Raw genomic sequence first — 20,631 nt, 5'->3', positions numbered from 1 at the left:
TGCACTCTCAGAATTTCGGGGAAAAGAACCCCCCAAAAACTTCTGGGAAAAACTGCTCCCACCGGGAATAGAATTCGGATCTCTCGCGACGAAGGAGCGTCTACTTTTAATAAGACTTTTTCAATCGATAAACTAAATCAATTTCTTTACTGTATATTCGGAGCGTTTCAAGGGCTCGCGGAATGCTGTTTGAGAACCCAGTAATACCACAGAAACTTTACTGGGTAAATAGACTACTATTACTAGTGAGAATTTTGTAATTATATTAAAATATTAGAATTGTTTTTATCATCTGAACCTGTTAATGAGTATTTTTGAATAGAACTTCCTAACTCAATTTTGGAAGCTTCCATTTTTCCTTTCTTTCATGATTTTTCATAAATCGTGAGTATACGTAATGGAAAGACAAAGTGAATGGAGATAGGGAATAGCACGAACCACATTTCGTAGCAGCATGTAAGTGTAATAAAAACAGTACACTGAAACAAATAGAATGTATTGCGTTAGTATGGATATTATTGTAATCCGAACTTCTATTTTGTTTCTCAATCATTATATTTTGTTTCGATTACAGTATAGAAATCACATACAATTATATAAAATATAAGAAATTAGTGAATATGTATTTTCTAGAACAGACACTAGAAGTCGCTAGTAAACGTGTTTCTCTCTTCGCTTTGGTTTTACAACAGTTCTTATAACCAACAATAGATGGCGAAAAAGACGCCATCTTTGTTGTTTGATTCGTATTGTATGTCGGAAGTTGCGTAGGTATTTTGTGCTTACTTATTTCTAATATTGGGAAGAATCCTGTTGCATTAGGTAAGTGTTTAAAATATGTTCTAGCTTTAATACATCTATTTTAGTTTAATATAGTAAGTGAGCAAGGAAGAGTTACCGTTTGCCTTTATGAAAAATCGATGTTGAACACCGAAGAAAGATTGCGAAAGGATTCCATTTCCGTGGGAGAAGCGCTCGCAGCTGAGTTGACCATGCCGGTCCATCATTACTTTTCGCTCAAAAGTTGTAATAATTGTTACCTCTGTTAAGTTTTTGGGAGGATTTCACTTCATTCAAGTATAGCAATGTTTTATCTTCATTAAATGTAAAAATTGCCATCATATGAAGGATAATTATAATACTTAGATATAAACAATAGCAGACTTTGTTCTTGCAAATGACTATGAAAAGTTAATTTAGGCTTAATGACATTTCGATTCGAATTATTCTAATGATAGTGTTACACATGCATACATATGCTCGTCACAAGTTAATTGTCATGCATACTTTAAAATGTCCCGGATTATTTATCAGTAGTGTTGGTATAGTGATTTCATTATACCAGTGAAAGGTATAAAACATGAAGCAGTAATTACAGTTAGGTATCTAACTTTGCATTTTAGCTGTTTACTGTTTAATGTGACCTATAACCGTGAGATTGTATTACGTTTTATCTGCTGCCGACGAGGTTAAAAAAAAAAAAAAATAAATAAATCGTTGCTGCCCAACAATGTTTTTGAAACGAGATATCTACATGTGTTTTGAACACTATCCTTGAAAGATATGGTTTGGGTGTAGTAAAATTTATGCTTAGAATAGCCAAATATATTTGCAGATTCACTCGCCTTTGTAATGTATATACATGTTTGTGCAGTATTGTCAGTGGTGCCCACCCCCCCTTATATCCATGACGCACCCCCCCAATTGTCTATCCGTAGGTGTTCTTCCATGAAAAAAATCTTCTTTTCGATTAATTTTATCCCCCCATCAAACATATTTATATAGATTTTTAACCCCCCCAAATATTTCAATGACGCAGTTTGCGTCATAGTCCCCCCCTTGTGGGCACCCCTGGTATTGTTGACATAGTGCCACTTTAAAGGCCGTCTGCTTCCAATGTTGGAAGTCAAAGGGAGTATTACTGAACTGTGTTGTTTATTTATTTATTGTAAGGGGAATTTATGTCACAGTGTACTTTCTTAAATTTTTTCGACTGTATGATATATAGGCCGTACCACTACTGTGGAGATAAATTTGCCATTGGCTTGAAGAATGTCCTTATTTTAGGTAGCTTATAATTTTTGAACAGATGTAGCGCAGGTGCTTGTCTTTGTATTAAACTAGAAGTGGTATCGATTACATTCGGGTGAAATCAGTTGTAATTTCAGACTAATGGGTTCTTGGGTTTATGAACAATAAGTAGTAGTTGTTGTTTTCCGAATGATACAGCATTATTTTAAACTGTATTTACCGTATGCTTGTTTGTGTCCCAAATTCCCATACACTGGGATTAAGGGTGTCCACTTTGCACGAGAGGATTTTCATGCAATAACAATATGATGGGTTCAATTTCCCCTTCTTTAGCTTATTTCCTTTTCACTGAATAAGGCATTTATTCCGTTAAGCTTCCCAACTTTTCAACATGACAATAATTACGAGTAAGTTAGGTTATATCTGAACTTGATCCATAAATAACAGAAATACGGTATGGGTAAAGGAGGAAGACGTGAATGTTTTGCAGCCTCTATAGATGCGAAATTAATTAAATTCTTACTGAGCTGAACTGGATATCGAACCCGGTTTTCCCGTTCTGGTGCGTTAACCAACACACTACTCAAAACAAGAGGCATGTGTTCGATCCAGTTCATCCTATATTTCATTCCAAAACATGCACTCGGGTGGTTAAAATGCGACAAGCAGTTGATGGTTATCGACTTTCTTCGCAACTAAGATGGCATCTGTCATAAAATGTCTTCCCTGTATTTTCTTAGGAACATGCTCTAATTAGCAAACGCGCACACCTTTGCTTCACCGACTCTTTGGTTCGAATCTTGGTAGGAGAGCACTGGACACATTACGGTGGTTCGGATCCTTCTTCAAACTATAGGATGGCCACAGGCACTATAGCAGAACATGCCGCGATCTGCGATGTGATCGCAGAAAATTTGCGGCGCCTGTGCAGAAAAATTGTCAGAGGAGAAAAAATAGCCAACAGAAAAGTATAAAAACATCTCTCTATGTATAGATGTCTTAAATGGACGGACTACTCGCATAAGTATAGTTTGAACTGTTTTTTACTCACGTAAAGCGTATTTTTAAGAATCACAAGTCTTTATTATGCAGAAATTTTTTACAGAATTCCTGCAGAAAACTTTTGACTTACAAAAGCTCATCACAGAAAGACATATTTCTGCCATCGGGGAAACACTCAGTTGAACAAGTGTAGCAGTTTTTTTTTTTTTTTTTTTTTTTAATCAACCACCCGGAGTGAGGTTTTCTTTATTTACAGCAGGCAAATGCCGGAGTGTTACCTAAAAATGGTCTCAGGCCGCTTCCTTCCTTCCCCATTTCGTTCTTTCCAATTCCTTGGGCGTTGTGATCGCCGATGGACGTCATCCCTCTTACGTGACAGGCTAACATGGCCATGGATCCTGAAAACCCAGAAATCTAATCCTAATCCTTAAACTGCAGGTCCAAGTGTCATGTTTATTCATACAAAGATTAAAGTAGCTTCCTAATTACCTTAGTATTTTCTAATTTGTAATCCTGTATTAGACGTTGGGTGTAATTTGGTTGGATTGGGTTTTAGCGTCTCATCCAGCACTAAGGTTATGAGACATGGGCCTGCAATTTAATGTGGGATACAAACCACATGAGCTCCCTTCGGAAATCGAACCTGGGCCTCCCGCACCGAAGAAACGTACTCTAACCATATAGTCTCATGGAAGCTCGTGTACGAAATTATTTAAAGGGTTATACCCACAAACAGGCGAATTACTCCGTTCTTGTTCGAAAGTTGAAACCATTTAGTCACATGACTGTACGCAGAAAAATAAACACACTGCTGAACAAGACAGCACTTGTTTAATATAAAAACTGGATGAGCTTGACACGTGATGTTTTGATCTTCTATCCAAGATCCTCATCAGACGTACACTCAAGATCATACGTACGTCTGTGTACGTCTGATGAGGATCTTGGCTAGAAGATCGAAACATCACGTGTCAAGCTCATCGCAGTTTTTATATTAAATAAGTGCTGTCTTGCTCAGCAGTGTGTTTATTTTTCTGATTTTATTTGCAAGACGTATGACTATGATTGTGTGTCAGACTGTACGCAGACACCTAGTGAAAAAAAAAAAAAAATGTGAACTACCACTAATCTATCTTTAAGCCAAAGATGTCGCTCCAAAGGCACAAACAATTCCAACAAGTGACTGAAGCAGAAACAGTTCCAGAAAGTGACTGAACCTATAAGAACCGATTCAAGTCACTGTCCGAGTCAAAGTAAAGACTTGCCGTCATATATGTGTGTTGCAGTACGTAAGCTCTGGAAACGTCCTCGGCATTTGTTAGAATACATGGATTGAATGTAACTATTGTACTCAGAGACGTTTGGTGAAGTTGAATGTGGAATTGTCTTTTGTAGTTGATGTTTCGTGTGATTTGCTGGAGGATCGACTTCGGATCTTAACTCAAAAGTTTAAACTAAGATCGTAGAAAACAAAATATTATGATTGTTCTGTCTTATGTGACATCGAGTTTATTACTATTTTTTATCTTTTATTTTTGTTGTAGGTAATTCGAACGAGCCACGAGAAAACAGGTTTTCTGGAGCAGAGACTTCGTTCTACGAGAGACAGGCAACGCAATATGAGCAACAGCAATACGATACCAATTATGGTTATTACCAAGTAAATCAGGGTAAGCATAATTATTTATTTATTATCGTTATTATAGTTTAATAAATAAATCCTGTAAAGACGAAAAACTATACTTAGGCACTCAAATGATACCGTTACCATTTGGGTGCCTTAGTGAGTATAATTTTAATTATGAATATGCATTTAAATTAACCTTATATATATATTTCAAGTGCTTCGCGGGAGAACTTTTCGTTAGGGCTTACGCTTAAAATTTTTTGTTGGTATCGTGACATCGTATTGGAAGACATAGTATGTATCATAGAAGATTACCAGATGAGATTCTTTAAAAAAATACTAGAAACAGGTTTAATTTGGGTGTTAGGTCAATAACCAAATTATTCTATTAAGAAACGCTATGGTAAGATGTATACCCCACTGTTGTTACAAAACTATGTCAAGACCGGCATACAAGAAAGTCTGAAGCCTAAGCACTGACGAAAAGTTCCTGGGCTAATAAAAGCCCCTTATTACACCATTAAGTAAATTCTGTAAAGTTGGGTTTCTTCTTGTTAATTGAGCATTTGCTTTAGTGGTCATAGTCCCCATAGCAGAACATGCCGCGATCTGCGATGTGATCGCAGAAAATTTGCCGCGCCTGTGCAGAAAATTGCTAGAGGAAATATATCCAACAGAAAAGTGTAAAAACATACGTGCTATGTGTAGATGTCTTAAATGCACGGACGACTCTCATAAGTGTAGTTTGAACTGTTTTTTACATCGCGTAAAGCGTATTTTTAAGAATGACAAGTGTTTCTTCTGCAGAACACTTTTGCATAAATCTTGCAGAAAATTTTTAAGTTACAAAAGCTCATCGCAGAAAGACAAAGAAAGTTCTGCCATCGGGGTCATAAGTTCATGAGAACAAGAAAGGGGTGCTTTATGTTGAACATTGTATTCGGAACTAAACATGCCAACTTAGAAGCACAGTTAGAAGTATGGGTAATCCCACATCTAGTTCGTATTATTAAAATACGTAATAAACCAGAGATGTAGTGTTACCATTAAAGCAGGGATGCAAATAAGCAACAGAATTTTACTAGCCCACATCTCACAATAAAAATCATTTACTTACTTTCGGTATGCTATTAAATACTCACCCACTCCGATGAACCACTCGCCCTGAGGGAGTGTTTATTTGCATCTCTGCATTAAAGTTTGTATCCAATTGATAAAAGGGAAATAAATATTTATGTTCTATTTAAGTGGATACAGTGATAGCTGGATCTTTTGATAAAAGTAATTGTAAAGAGTACTTCAACATATAGGCGGTAAATGGTGCTATAACAGAGACAATAGCTTCCGTTCATGGAATGTTGTATGTGGACACGTACCAATATATTGCCACTTGTTTGATATGTTGTGTAGCTGCTAGACAATTATTCACTCTGAACAGACTTTCACAGTGGTCAGTGATCATGTATTCGACAAGACAATGTACATTTTTGTCGCTTACGCAACTGCTTATATCATCCAGATCTTTACCTGGGCCGTACACGCTTTCTTTTGTTGACAACATCCGATTTCTGGGCCTTCAATTGAATCACCGCCTGTCTTGGGGAATCTATCTACGAGAGCAAAATTATCGCTGTCTAAGGGCGCTTAGTCTTCTGAAAGTGATGTCCCATATTTCTTGGGGTGTTGATCGTATTGTCCTTCTACGACTGTGTCGTATCCTAATTCGCTCAAAGTTGGGCTACAGATGCATTGTTTATGGATTCGTTAGAATTGCCACGTTACATCAACTTGAACATAGTGCATTTGGCTTTTGGTGTATTCCATACTAATCCTATTCCCAGCTTGTATGTTAAAGCGCAGAGCCATTTTTAACTGAGTACCGTCATCGGTGGATGCTGTATTTTGCCTCACTGTCCATCTTTTGCACTGGAAGCTGGAGAGCGCTAGAAAGCTTTCTGGAATTCGTGCTCTGGAACTTTCGGATGACCTTGCCGTCGAAGTCCCCCCTTTATGTCAGTTAGATCTTTTATGGAAGATAATTCGTACAGCTATTTCTTTCCATCTGGCTTAATACAAGGAACCCAAGCACTAGTCTTCACGAATTTCAACATAGTTTCGAGTTTCGCTTCCTCTTACAACAGTTTCAAAACTACTATAATTTTACTGATGGTTCCAAAGATGCGGATTATGTCTTTTTTTTTTTTTTTTTTTTTTTTCCTTCTCAACTACATGTACTTATGGTTTTAAATTACACGCCCTTCCTTCAGTCTTCACTATTGAACTGGTTCCAGCTTTACAAACTTTACGTTATGTGTCTGCATGTCATATGCAGAATCGTAATCTGTTAACATGAATTACTTAGAGTAGCCTCCTTTATGTGCACAGTGAACATATTTTCGTCTAGCAAATCCTCCATCATGTCTTAGATTATTAGCACAAGGGTCTGAAATACAACTCTGCTGAGTTCCAAGCTGTGTTGCCATACCTGGTAATGAAGAAGCCGACCGTGCAGCGAAATTTGCTGCCCATTAACGAGGAGGGCTTCATTTCTCCATACCCAGCATGGATTTACGTTCTTTATTCAATACTCAGTTGTGTCAGTGCCGGCAGCTCGAATGGGACCGAGCTGTCAACAATAAATTACGTGTACTTAAACCTACACTTGGTGTCTGAACCACCAGCAAGGGCGCCCATATTGTGGCTTCCAAGAGAAGGGGGGGGGGGGCAAGTATAAGTGGTATTTCAAATATAGTTTCAAATTTTGTTGTAACTATTCTAAAAATTCAATTGAGTTTTCAATATTCCGAAGTACAATTTCTTCTAGGGGGGCGAGCGCCCCACCTTGCCCTCCCTAATGGGCGCCCTTGACCACCAGCTCAAGATCTCCACAGGAGGAACGAATTTTAACTGTACTTCGCATCGGACATTCACACTTAAACAAAGAATTTCTACGTCGTACGACCTAGAAGACCCACCATTGCATGCGACTTGCAAAACTAGACATAGTATTGAACATTGCTTATGGATTTTCCTCATCATTCTCAGCTTCAAGCTGACTTTGTCGTAACAGCAGACTTGCCAACACTGCTCGGAGATTACCACCAAACGATCTCACAATTTTTTATATGTCTTCGTCACCTCTATGTCCTGTTTGCATAGTGATTGCCCTAGTGTTTATATTTAACTCATTTGTTAACTTTCTCCTATGTGTCTGTTCTTTGTCTATTGTCACTCAACGCATTTTTCGTTTCCTGTTCACTTTATAATGAATCCCGACAAGTATTTGGTTTCTTTTATCTTTCATATTAACTTGGAATTTTCTTTACTCTTCCCGCGTGCCCCTGGCAAAAGAAAACATAGCACTGTTAATTATTTTATCCTAGTGTTTTTAGCACTGTGTTTGCATGTTTTTCTGCCTTATAATTTCTTTCATGACACTTATTACTGAATTTTAGACACTGACGAGGGTGAAAAGTCTTTGCAATATAACACACACTCCAATTTCTTACGTCGGCATTTGTTAGTACAAAATTTTTCCTTAGGCTAATCTGACCTTTAATTAAGAAAAATAGTCTGTATAGATCTTCGCCCGGTCAGGTAGCGCACGTTCTGCATGTTATTCATGATGTTGCTTATCGGCTTCCAGCGATCTTGGAAAAAAATGAAATAAGATCTTTGAGTTATACATCCGACGGTTATGCCGGTTAGGCTAAAATAAAATTCTGACCACTAACAACTGTAGTCGTTTTCACATAACTTACAATATTGATAGGTCTTTACAAGAAAGTAGCCGGATAAATTTGAAGATTATCAGGAATAGCGCTCTCCAATAATAAAAGTTTTCGACCCGGACGAAGGTCACAGGACAGGACAGTTGTTGAAAATTTGGTTACGGTAAGTAATTTCGACAACGCAGATACAAGGGAATAATTTTCATTTTACTTATAAAGTTGGACCGTTAAATTAGATTCGGTTGTGATTCGAATGTTTTACATCCTTCGACATCTTTTCGATGTATGTTTGTAAGGCAACCTTTGACATTTCCAAATTCGTCTTCCAGACGCTACCACATAAAAGTTCTGGAGTGAATGGGATTTTTTTTTTCGGTTTTGGTATGACTGTTTTTTATAGTGGTAGTTGACACTGTGAACAACAATTTAAGGTATGCCTCAAAATAATGTCAATTGTTTTGCGGCGTACAATTGCAGAAGTTAACAATTAAATTGTCCCACCATAATAACAGTTTGGGTATAATTTCATATGAAATGGACAAGTGCGTATTAGTTTCCGTGACTTAGGGCACATATTCTCATTGAGGTAGTGAATTTTTTATTTATTTATTTATTTATTTGTGTGGTCTAGTTCTGAGTTGTTCAGATTTGCAACAATACAGTAATCGTATTCTTTTCGATCAGTGTTCGTAATGTTTTGAAATATCGCGGAGATGTACAGATCTTTACATCCATAGGTGAAATAGCGGGAATTTGTCATTCATTGATAAAGAAAGTATTTCATAAACGTGGATAAAGAAGATAATATAAATATGTCTTGGTTTGTGATTTTCTTATTTTTTTTATTTTTTTTTTTGAGAGTAGTTGTAGTAGTAGTATTAGTAGTAGTAGTAACTTATACATCAATTGTGATGGAAGTCTCGTACTATTGGTATTGAAAATGTCATTTTGAATAGCGATATTTTGGTAGTGTTAGGATCATATTTTAAAAGGAGTCTGTTATATGTCGAGATAACTTGTATATTTGCATGCAGGCCCGTATTTAGGTAAGTGCTATTCTGTGCTCGAGCACAGGGCGGCAGAATTATGGGGGCGGCAAAATTTTGGATTTTTTTCCTTTTAAGATTCACAATAAAGTAATATTTACAACTAGCAACCCGCAGAGTACCGCGCAAGCACGAGAAAATATGTTAATGTGTTTAATTCGCTCTAATTACAGTAGTTACTGATTAGCTAGCTTATCTGGTTATTTTAAAAAAATCATCCCCTTCCACCTCCGCCCCAAGGGGTGAGGATGAACTCGAACATCGTGCATGAAAACTGATACTGTTAAACGCAGCGACCTCGAAAACTGTTAATTCAACAAGAATACCTGTCGCCTTCGATAACTTTTAAAATCTCACCCCCTCCCTGGGGAGTGGAGCATGACCTTAAAGTTGAATTGGGTTAAAAGTGCCACTATTCATCTCAGCGACCCCAAAAACTATTAATTCAACTCTAATATTGGTCGTTTTCGATTATTTTTAAAGTGCCCCCATGTTGTTCTTATGGGGACTTTGCACCCCCATATCTCAGCTCAGGTGTGACTTAGATATCTGAAACAGGTCATTTGGATCATTTGTCTGAGAGCTTTAAAACATATTAAAATTTCATGTTTCTATCTATTATGGTTCTTGAGTTGAAAGCGCTACAGACAGACAGTTTATTGTACATTGTAAAAAGTCGTCGTGTTATTTCAATGACATGCCTGTGTGTTAACGCGATTATATTAAAATATAACACAAACAGGTGGTTAGAACAACTCCCTCTCCATTTGGAGTTGTGTGTCAAATGATGGTAGTTGAAGTGACACAGCCTGTGTATTGAACTAACATAAATGTAAAATCGTCGGTGGTGTTTTCTGCGTGATTGCCAAATATGTTGGGCATCTAATTATAAAGGCTTATGTACTGAAGCTACAGACAAACACAGTAGGAAAAAAATACTTAAGCAAATCCTGGTATTCACAAAATTTTAACATGCAAACTGCGCGATGTATGTTCAATTGTTTTACATAATGTTTCTGAAGAAATATGTCAACAGCGAGAAACAACACCATATTACTGTTACTTCTACACTGCACTAGAGCTCACCAGTCAACACCGGGAACTGTGTTTCAGATATGGTGAAAAACAAGTAGAAACACGATTAAGAAGCAATCATGTTATCAGAATATGGGTGTTTCCTATCATTCTTGAACAAGATGCTGGTGAAGGTTGTGTTTCACACCATCAAGAAATACATCAGAATAAAGCATGAGGCGAACGATAAAAAATTGTATGAAGATTTTCAAAATGGAGTGTTCTATAGTTTACTATTCTTATTTTAAAATTATAATTTGTTTCCTTCCTCGCCCTGTTAATATTTTAACACGGCATTTCAAGAAAGGGCGCGTTCGGAAACACTTGGGGAAATTGACGATGTTCACGATTTAATCTGATGCAGTTCTTTTCGTTAAGTTCGTTTGTTTTATTTCCGAACGCGATGAACTGGTTGTCGTGTTAACTAGTTGGTATTCAAAGATGGAAAACCATTGTAAGCGTAAGCAGCACACCACAAGCTTTTCCATCACAGAAAAAGGGGTTACATCAACACCGAAATAGGTGTCGTAATAACAGAAATAGAGTCGAACTAACACTAAAGCGGTGTTAATCTAGTGATCTGACCTTGAATTTTAACACAGAGGAAGTAATTGCGTCATTTTTTAAATAATTATCAAATGTCAATCTATCGGTTGCTGGTGTATAACCCGGTAATGCATATGCTTCCTGTGTTATATAAAGGTGTGTACTGCAGTTACATAACATGGATTCGTATCTTATGTTCTAAATAAAAGGAGTCACAGCATGTTAATGAATGCCTAGTGTAAGTAATACGTACTGTGAGATATGAAATGTATCCTGTTGGTTGCGTGGTTACTAAACTCGTTGCGTACCTGAACACTCATCCGTACTTTTGGTGACGTTCTGTAACTTACGTGTAATTCACTCAGTTCCGATTCTTTTCCATTTCTCTCGCTAACCAATGACATCTGAAGTTCATAACAGTTGTAATAAACAAGTCCATAATCAGGGCTTCGAAAACTTGTTTTGCAAGTAATCGCCCGAAAATAAATAAATAAATAAATAAATAAAATAAAAATTACTCGTCAGACCATTTTGCAGTCATAGGGTTTATGCAAATAAACAAAAATCACTTTGCAACACAGTAAACATATCAATACACTTTAATTTTATTCGCATGTCTCTTTTTAAATAAATTAAAACCACCTGCTATTTATTCTGAAATACACGTTTTTGATTGTTAGGACTTTATTCGCCAAATGCAAAAAGTATAAGCAGGCGAGTGGATTTTTCAAGCCTTGTCCATAGTTATTACTAAGAGAGAAAAAGGAAATTTTAAAGAAACCGTGTTCGCCAACCAGTCGAAGACCGAGATTTTTTAACCCTAGGAATTTTTAGTTACTTTAGGTAACAGGTCATCCCAAGGGCGGGTTGTCCTCGAGCCCACTCAGTAATAATTTTTATATAAATAAATGTAAAGGAGTTGTTTAAATTTTGTTAGTCCCTTGTACATAATCTAAATGAGATTTATGACTCATAAAAGCCGCCAATAGTGCAAAACTCTTGTCCCGTTTGCTACTGAGGCAAGAAAATTTTTATTTAATTCGGAGACATGGGAGATGAAATTACCTTATATATCCTGACCAGATAATAGTATGGTTCCAGCTAGTCCCAAGAGGGTTTGGGGAGCTCCTTGGTCCCAATACCCTATTTTATAAATTAATTATAACTAATGTTTTATGGCACTATAGCAAATTGTCTAAGTAATCGTTAAAAAAAAAGAAAAAAAAAATGGCTGATAAGATTTTGCTGGAAATTTTCAATAAAAACTACCTTGTCCCTGGGATTCCTAAGAGTGTAGAAGCGACATAGATTTCAAACCTTAAGCTGTACAGTTGAGTTGGAAAGAATAAATTCCATTTGACTTCCTAAAGAAAAGAGATTCTGCATATGGTGCAATATTGGATAGGGTTTTCTTGTTTATTGTAATTAATGACTACCATGGTCACTACTCAAGTAAATACTTCGACTTTTAGTTAAAAATAATGCATTGGAATTCATACCTTAACATACTTTCATGTTCATGTAGTTCTTGGATAATGGAATGCCGCGTGTGATAAATTGCTCAATATAAAAGTAGTTCCGAATGACTGACTGATCAACGTCCACGCCAAACCGCTGAAGATAGAAACTTCAAATTTGGACAGTGTAGGACATGTGATGCACCATTAAAGATTTTTTTTTTTTTTTTAATTAGACAAAGAAAGCGAAATCGGACTGGCAATTAAGATGTCCATATCTCGGAACTCTGAGGATTAGAGACATGACAGGATTTCCAATCTAAAACAGTTAGACACGTATTTCAGCGTTTTTGATATTTAACCTAGAAGGGAAGAAAAGAGGATGAAGAGAAAAAAGGTATAAGGAATACAGTTGTTAAAATACGACATGCATATCTCGGAATCTTTTAAGGTAGAGACATGAAATTCGGTCTTCGGACTTCTTTCTTGAAATAATTAGAGACTTTATTTAGCGTTGTTTCATATTTCTTCTAGAAAAGAAGAAAGGCTGAGTGAGTAGAAAAAGAGACGGGGTCAGAATTTTTGTAATAAGGGTGAGGGTTGGAGTTATTGTAATAGGTCCATGTTGCTATATCCCTTAAAGTTAGACATAAAATTTGATGTTTGAACTTATAATATGATACATTTTTTTAATTGTCCGAGAAGAGAAGAAAAGAAGGTGGTGACTGCAATTATTGCAATATGTCCATAGCTCGAAGTCGCGTAAAGATAGAGACATGAAATTTGATGTTTTAATTAAACACAGGTTTGATCATTTTTTGGTGTTTGACTTAGACTAGAACAAAAACAGGTGCTGTGCTGTCCTAAGATGCCGATACGAGACGTTTGAATTTTGTATGAGACTTCTATAAGAATGAGTCCAGACGAATTCTATAAGAAAGGTGTAGAAGAATTTACGCAATATATTGTCCACAGTAATACATACAGGTATTTGCTAGTCATATTGTAAGTTTGTAGAACTGAATCAGATTCATTCTTCTAAAATTGATATCAACTATTTATATTTTAGTGCTTTCCTTAGAGGATTCAGTTTGTTGGTTTGTTTTTCAGCGTTTAATATTGCTTTTCAATATTAGGGCTATGTAAGAGTTGGACCTACGATTTAATGTGTGGTCCGAACCACATGAGCTCTCACCGCAAATCGAATTCGAACTCAAAGGCACGTGTGCTAACTTTATATAGCCACGGAGAAACTCTTGTAGTGTATTAAAATTTGATCGCGATACTGGTAGACATTTCCTTTCCGTTCTCTTGTGGGTTGACTGAATATTTCTACTTTATAGTGCATTTTATGAAGGGATTGTTTCAAAGTTCTTTAATTTTATTTATTTATTTATTCCTTATACATGGTTTAGAAATTAGCTCATATGCAGCTTGTCGATTACTCAGCTTTGTATCTGTAAATTTACTTTTGAATATGCATACGACATATTGTCAACTTGTTTATTTCATATGAAATTACTCACAGTTCTCGTACTAGGTAAATGTTACCCATATCATTGAAACAGGTAAGTTATCGTAATGTTTACATAAACTGGTAGACCCATAGGAAAACGACCATTAGGAAGACCTAGGCGCAGATGGGAGGACAATATTAAGATGGATCTCGCAGAGATAGGAATACAAAGTAGAAACTGGATGCAATTAGCTAAGGATAGAAGTCAGTGGAGAGCTTTTGTGAACGCGGCACTGAACTTCCGGGTTCCATAGGCCATAGAGTTAGTTAGTTTATTTTGTAAACAATGAAAATTCGTATCTTTGAATAAACATTTCACCACCATGTACACTCATCATATTCCATATATGCTTGAGTCGGTCATCTTTAAAAGGTGTGTGTCAGTTAAATATAGTGAAACATTCTCTAATTTAGAAAAAAAATCAATAAAAGAAATGGTTAGTTTGTTGAGGTGTAACGTCCCTTTCAGAACCGAGGCTATATGATACGTGCACCTACAGCTTAACGTGAGTTCCGAACCACATAAATTCCCGCTTGGAATTGAACCCGGGTCTACCACGTCGAATTAAAGAACTGGAATGTGCACAACATGAATACATGGAAGTTTTGGATATAATTTGATAATTTTAAAGATTAAATGTTCGAAGAGGTTTACGTTGCTTCTGTAGTTCAAATTTTAAGTTACAGCTGCACAACAGTTGATTATTAGTTTTGAAGTACCAGCATTTAAAATAGAAAACGTAGGTGGAAAATCAAAAATCTTCTTTCATAAATGCTTCCGTATGTTGAATGTTTTATGCACACTATTAAATCGTAGGAAGAAACTAACGTAATTTTTTTAAAGTTAAAATGCAAATTTATTTATTTACTTTCTTCAGTTAACAAGAGGCTTACAAAACCTATTGTATTTGTACTATATTATACAATAGTGCAAAATCCAAGACGTATAGAAATAATTATTACATCATTTACAGGCATGTGACTTCTCATAAGAACAATTGTATGCTCCGTTAACGTAAAGGGCATAAATATACAACGTTAAGCTAATAATGAAATGAGTCACTTCTGTACCGCTCTTTTTAATGTTTAATCTACACTGGGATCTTTCTGCAGATCGTTCTTTGCTTTACTGGAATTCTATTATTGTCCATTCGATTACAATAAATCACATAATCGAATGGACAAATAATGGAATTCCAATAAAGCAGAACAACGATCTGGAGAAAGATTCCACTGTGAATTGAAATATTCAGGTTAATTAATGCATAAACATTAAAAGCCAATGGAACAAGGGTGTTACCGGCTTGTGTTACTCATGCTCTTGGGGTGATGTATGGTCAGCACATCCACTCCCTTCACCATTAATGCTAGATTTCTGCACCGGAGTTACGATATTTCTTTCAAGTAGCTTCCTTTTTGTCCTCACAACGCTGGGTGGACTCTGCAGCTCCAACATCATCTGGCGACATCTTTCCTCGTATCAAGTCTGGCACCGCTTGACTTCGCTGATTATTTCACGAGAAGGGCGTTGGCGTTCTTAATATAATATTACGACCTGTTGTATACATGCATTTTTCATCGTAACTTGCATAAGACTTAATAATAATAATAATTTCAACTCTCCATTTGAATGTTGAAGTTATATTGTAATATCAGCATATCTTCATAGTTGTTATTTAAGTTGCCGATGTGCGTCATGGAAAACAACGTCTCCTAATAGGGCACTTCCTGGATTTCCCAGTTAACATCATGTTTCAAAGATCCCGCTGTTCGTATTTTATTGAGATAGAGACTATGATGGTTTTCTGAGACGAAACATTTAATATTATTAAAAATATACATATAATAATGTTATTTGCTCTGATATTGTCGTAAATGCATGTATTATTCTTACTGGCGTATAATTTTCTACTTTATTTTCCAAGTACTTGGAAATGATGTGTCTTCAATATTAGATTATGCAGAAGATACGTAAATATTTCAGAAGCAGCATTCAGTACACATGGTGATACATCATTAGTCCCACTCGTCATTGTATACTTTTATTTATGTTTTTATTACTATTATTTTGCCAATCTATGTTAATTTAAATAAAAATGGACATGATATTAATGAGTTATTTACTTGCGTTCTACTAAGTTCACATATATTGTAACTTGCTCTGCTCACAGAATGTACAGATTTAAAATACTGGGCAAAATAATCAGCTATATTTTTCATCATCTGACATTTTAAACTATCATTGGTTGATTTATGCAGCTTACTCTTTTTGGGAAAGGGAGGGGCAAGAGAAGAGAAGAACATGACTGGTGCGTCAAGGTCTGACATTGTTGACAGTCGGAAATACATGAACAGGTAAACCTAATTTTCAGTAGAGATTGCATTTTGCGCATAGGGAGAAGACTTTGAAAATATGCATTGTGTGGTTAACGTCCATAATTGGATTTCGATGGTTCTCCAGAAAGGGAGAATTATAGATGTGGCAGATACCGAAAAGTATGATTTTGGAAGTGAAGGTTTTACGAGTAAGGGTCAAATGAAGGCTGGATTGGAGAAATTTACTCTCTAAAAGAAAGTCGTTGATGTGTACGGTAGTTATGTTCTGTGAAAGCGAGAAACCCAAAGTTTGATAGAGGAAATTGCGCTGAATACAGTGTAGAAAACTGAAGCAAACAAAGTAAAATAATCCTGTAAATTAAATAGATAGAAACAAAATGCAATAAATTATTGAGAGATAAAAAAGAAAAAAAAAGATCGTTGTATAAGAAGAGAACAACGGTAGTAAAGTGAAGATTGAAGGGGACGATTTCGACGGACAGAGGTAGGCTCACGGAACTGCGTTGACATCATCCGAAAATCAAAATTTAATAGTACTTACATGATAAATAAACACACTGAAGAAACATATATATCGTCAACAACTTGACGACGGTTCTTATCTCAAAATCTCACTTTTTCAGACATAAAGAAGGAGACAATAATTACGGGACAGGAAAGCAGTTGAACATGTAATAACTTATCACCCATTTCAGATCATAATCATTTGGAATTATTGATCAATTATTGCATATTTAACTTTTTCCTCATGTGTAGAATTATATTTCTTTGTCTGAATGATCCTTCGTCAAATTGTTGACTGTATATACATAGTTTATTGACATGAAGCTAGGGTTATGCAATGCACATCATTTTTCTACGTAATCTCCCTCCTTATCAATGCACTCGGCTCAACGGTCAACGACCTTACGTATTCCTTGCAAATAATAGGTTTTCGGTTGATCGTGAAGCCACTTTTGCACCGCATTGTGCACGTCTAAATCTGAGGCAAATCGGCGACCACACAAAGCATCCATGAGTGGCCCAAACAAGTGAAAGTCAGAGGGATCCCCTGTGAGTCCCAAAACACAGTTAACATAACCTTTCCTGCCGATGGCTCAGTCTTGAATTTTTTCTTCGTCGGAGATCCAGGGTGTTTCCACTGCATACTCTGGCGCTTTGATTCTGGCTCATAGTGATTAACATGTGTTTCATCACCGGTGACTATTCTGCTTAAAAATGCATCACCTTCGTTGTTGAAGCGAGTGAGTAAGCGTTGACAGACCCTAACACGAGTGAGCTTATGTTCTGCAGTAAGCTTTCTTGGTACCCACCGTGCACAGACTTTATGAAAACCGAGCTCGTCATGGATGATTTAGTGGGCAGAGCCATGACTGATGGTCAAAACAGCTGCTACCTCATCGATAGTGATTCGCCTATTCGCCAGAACCATCTCTCGAGCTTGCTGAATGTTGTCATCTGTAGTGGAGGTTGATGGCCGTCCTGCTCCCTCTTCATGTGTTACACTTGTTCCACTACTTTTAAACTTCTGGAGCCACAAAAACACAGTTCTACGTGATAGTGTACTTCTCCCATATTACGATGATAGTCTGCGATGAATGTCTGACCCCTTTGACACCCTCCGACCAGAGGAATCGGATCACTGCTCGTTGTTCCTCTTTGGTGCAAACTTCTAATGGAGCAGCCATGAACAGAAGCAAGAAAAATGGAGGAATTAAGATCACATTCACAGCATTACCCCAACAGTATAACAATAAAATATGCGAGAACAGAAGACAAAGTGCGCAATGTAAGAAGAGTTATGACAAAAGTGTTGATAATTTTTGACTCGCCTACGTGTATAAAGTATACTAAAAATTATGCCAGTTTCTCCCAGTGTGCTTTTGCTCACATGCGTAACTTTCGTATATAAGGAGGCTAAGAAATTTATACCTAGACAATGATCCGGATGTATTGGGGCCTGAAATTTCGTGCAGTTACTCTTCCTTTTTCACATGTCCTCTATCTGTGGCGCCACACTTTTCACATCTGTGGAGCAGTATCTTAATATCAGGTTTGGAGAAAGCTACAGGTTTGGCTGCATGTTCGTTCTCTGCTACAGTAGTGACCTCATCATTGTGGAAACGTGCTTCCCACAAGTAGATCAGTTTCGCAAGAGATAAAAATCGGTACGAGTCGGATAAATATGGTAGGTGAAAGTCAGAAAAATTCATAGCGGAGACAGCAAATATAAGTAGCTTTCTGCAGCACTCTTCAGGCTGTCTTGTCACCTTGCAGCAAATACGCAATTTGATTTTTAAAAAATCGTCTTTTTTTTTCTTGCTAACATCCGGTAACTTGAGTAGCAAGTTCCTGTGAAATGGACCTACACCGTAGACCGATTTTGTAAATGATCAGTCGATATTACACTTTTATGGTCTTTAAAGTATCAAATAGTTACGTCCAGCGTTCATTTATGGTCACCATTCTTTTTATTTAAAATATTCCACATTATGGTATACGACCAATGTACTTTTGAGAACCGTACTACGCGGTCGTTGAACGTGGAAGCTGTCAGCAACCTAGAAACAAGTTGTCATCCGAAATGTACTACCATGAGCAAAATAAATGACGCGTCTCTTTATTTTGAAGTTTTTTGAAAATATCTCCGTTTTCTTTATATGTTCGAAATTTCGGAAGGTTTCCCCAGCAGGACAGGTTAATAACAAACCCTTTTTTAATATTTGTGTTAGATATTAGCTTAAAATAAAGAAATTAGAAGCAAAAAACATTAAATCGACAGAAATCTCGAGAATTACCAACTCTGTTAAAGTGGGAAATTTTCAAGAACACGAGGGAATTCTGCATTTCAACACGAAGCAGCGACATCTATGTCACTGAGAGAAATGTGGATTAAATCTACAAACTAAACTTTTAACGAATATTTCTAGTATGTCTTATTATATGCATTATCTGCAAACTCCAAATATATGAATATATGCTAAGTATTAACATAAAGATAGAGCAAATAGTGGAAATTATCTATGGAAAAGGACGAATTGGTAAGACGATCGTAATGAAATATCGTCTTTAGCGGAACAGGCTCAGTTCACGTAAAAAAACAAATAACTCAGTTAGTTAAAGCACCGCGTCTGTATGCTGAAGGTAGCGGGTTCGATCCCGTGGAAGTGCCGTTATCATTTTTATCACTACATTACGGTTATTTTTTTATTTTTTATTTGGGAAAGAATCAAATTGTAACGTATGTGTAAAACTCATGACGATACCAAAAAAAGAAAAAATGCTTTTGTCGCACTTGCATTAGCGTCCCTAATTTTGTTTGCAAAGAGTTTCGTAATTATTTCCCCTGTGCTCACTGCTCACCATATGCTCGCTGGCGCATAACGAATGTTTCCCAGTAAATGTTAATTCTAATTTGGAGAATTTTATAAAGTTTCACAATATTTCTCACTAGATAGTCTTTTATCTACGTGTTTGGATATTTTGATAATAGATTTCCCTATTAAATGTTTAATTTTCCCTAGATGTTTAATTACGGAAAAGTTTTACAATGTATTTAATTGAATTGAAATTGTTTTGAATTTACTACATAAGGTAAGTAGACCGAAGGAGGAGAACTCAAGTAATTGATATTCTACGTAAAAGCAACCTATTGTAGAATGATGATGCTTCTTACCTTCAGCACATAATCTTTACGTTAGAGAGTCAGACAGAGAAAAATCCTGGTTTTTCCTCCTCTATGACCACCCATCTTAAACCTCTACATATCATTGTTCGTCTCACAAAATTTCGGTGCTCCAAAAACATTCAAATAATAATAATAATAATAATAATAATAATAATAATAATCCTGAATATGCCACCCTTACATAATGTAGGATATCTTAGTTTCCTAGTTTAAATCTTAAATATCTTAGTTTAAAATGCTTTCTTTAGTACTTATTTGAGCAACCATGTAGGAGGGGGTACGACTTTTTATTTTGCCCCTCTCATTTCAGTAGCCTTCCAACAGAAAGTAATTTTTGATAAGCAGGACAGACAAAAGGAATAAGAAATATATTTACAGCATCCTCTCCCCTTTCATGATTGGAATATCACGTAATATTTTTTATTCTACGAAAGATGGCCCTGTGCGGTTAGGGGTAGGTAACTAAAAAAATACCTAATATATAGCGCCCCTTGATTGTAATATTACCGCTTCTTTATTTGTACGAGGGAGCCCCTACACAATCAAGGGTGACAAAAAGAATAGGAAGAGTGTCTA

The 20,631-nt window shown here is 36.3% G+C and overlaps 1 protein-coding gene across 6 annotated transcripts in view; it reads left to right on the top strand.

Annotated features, from left to right (window-relative positions):
* LOC145664906 (uncharacterized) overlaps positions 1–20,631 on the top strand; it is a 331,547-nt gene that overhangs the window by 260,691 nt on the left and 50,225 nt on the right. For 3 of the 6 annotated variants that reach the window (XM_081731985.1, XM_081731984.1, XM_081731986.1), the window contains one exon: positions 4,578–4,703. In XM_081731985.1, the coding sequence (XP_081588111.1) occupies positions 4,578–4,703 (126 nt within the window). Of the gene's footprint in view, positions 1–668; positions 823–946; positions 1,106–4,577; positions 4,704–20,631 lie in introns of those variants that run through there. The other 3 variants (XM_081731987.1, XM_081731988.1, XM_081731989.1) reach the window with 3 other exon arrangements.

This window comes from Thermobia domestica, chromosome 11, assembly GCF_964235325.1.
Source record: "Thermobia domestica chromosome 11, izTheDome1.hap1.1, whole genome shotgun sequence".
Taxonomy (NCBI): domain Eukaryota; kingdom Metazoa; phylum Arthropoda; class Insecta; order Zygentoma; family Lepismatidae; genus Thermobia; species Thermobia domestica.
This window is presented reverse-complemented; position numbering and strand designations above follow the sequence as displayed.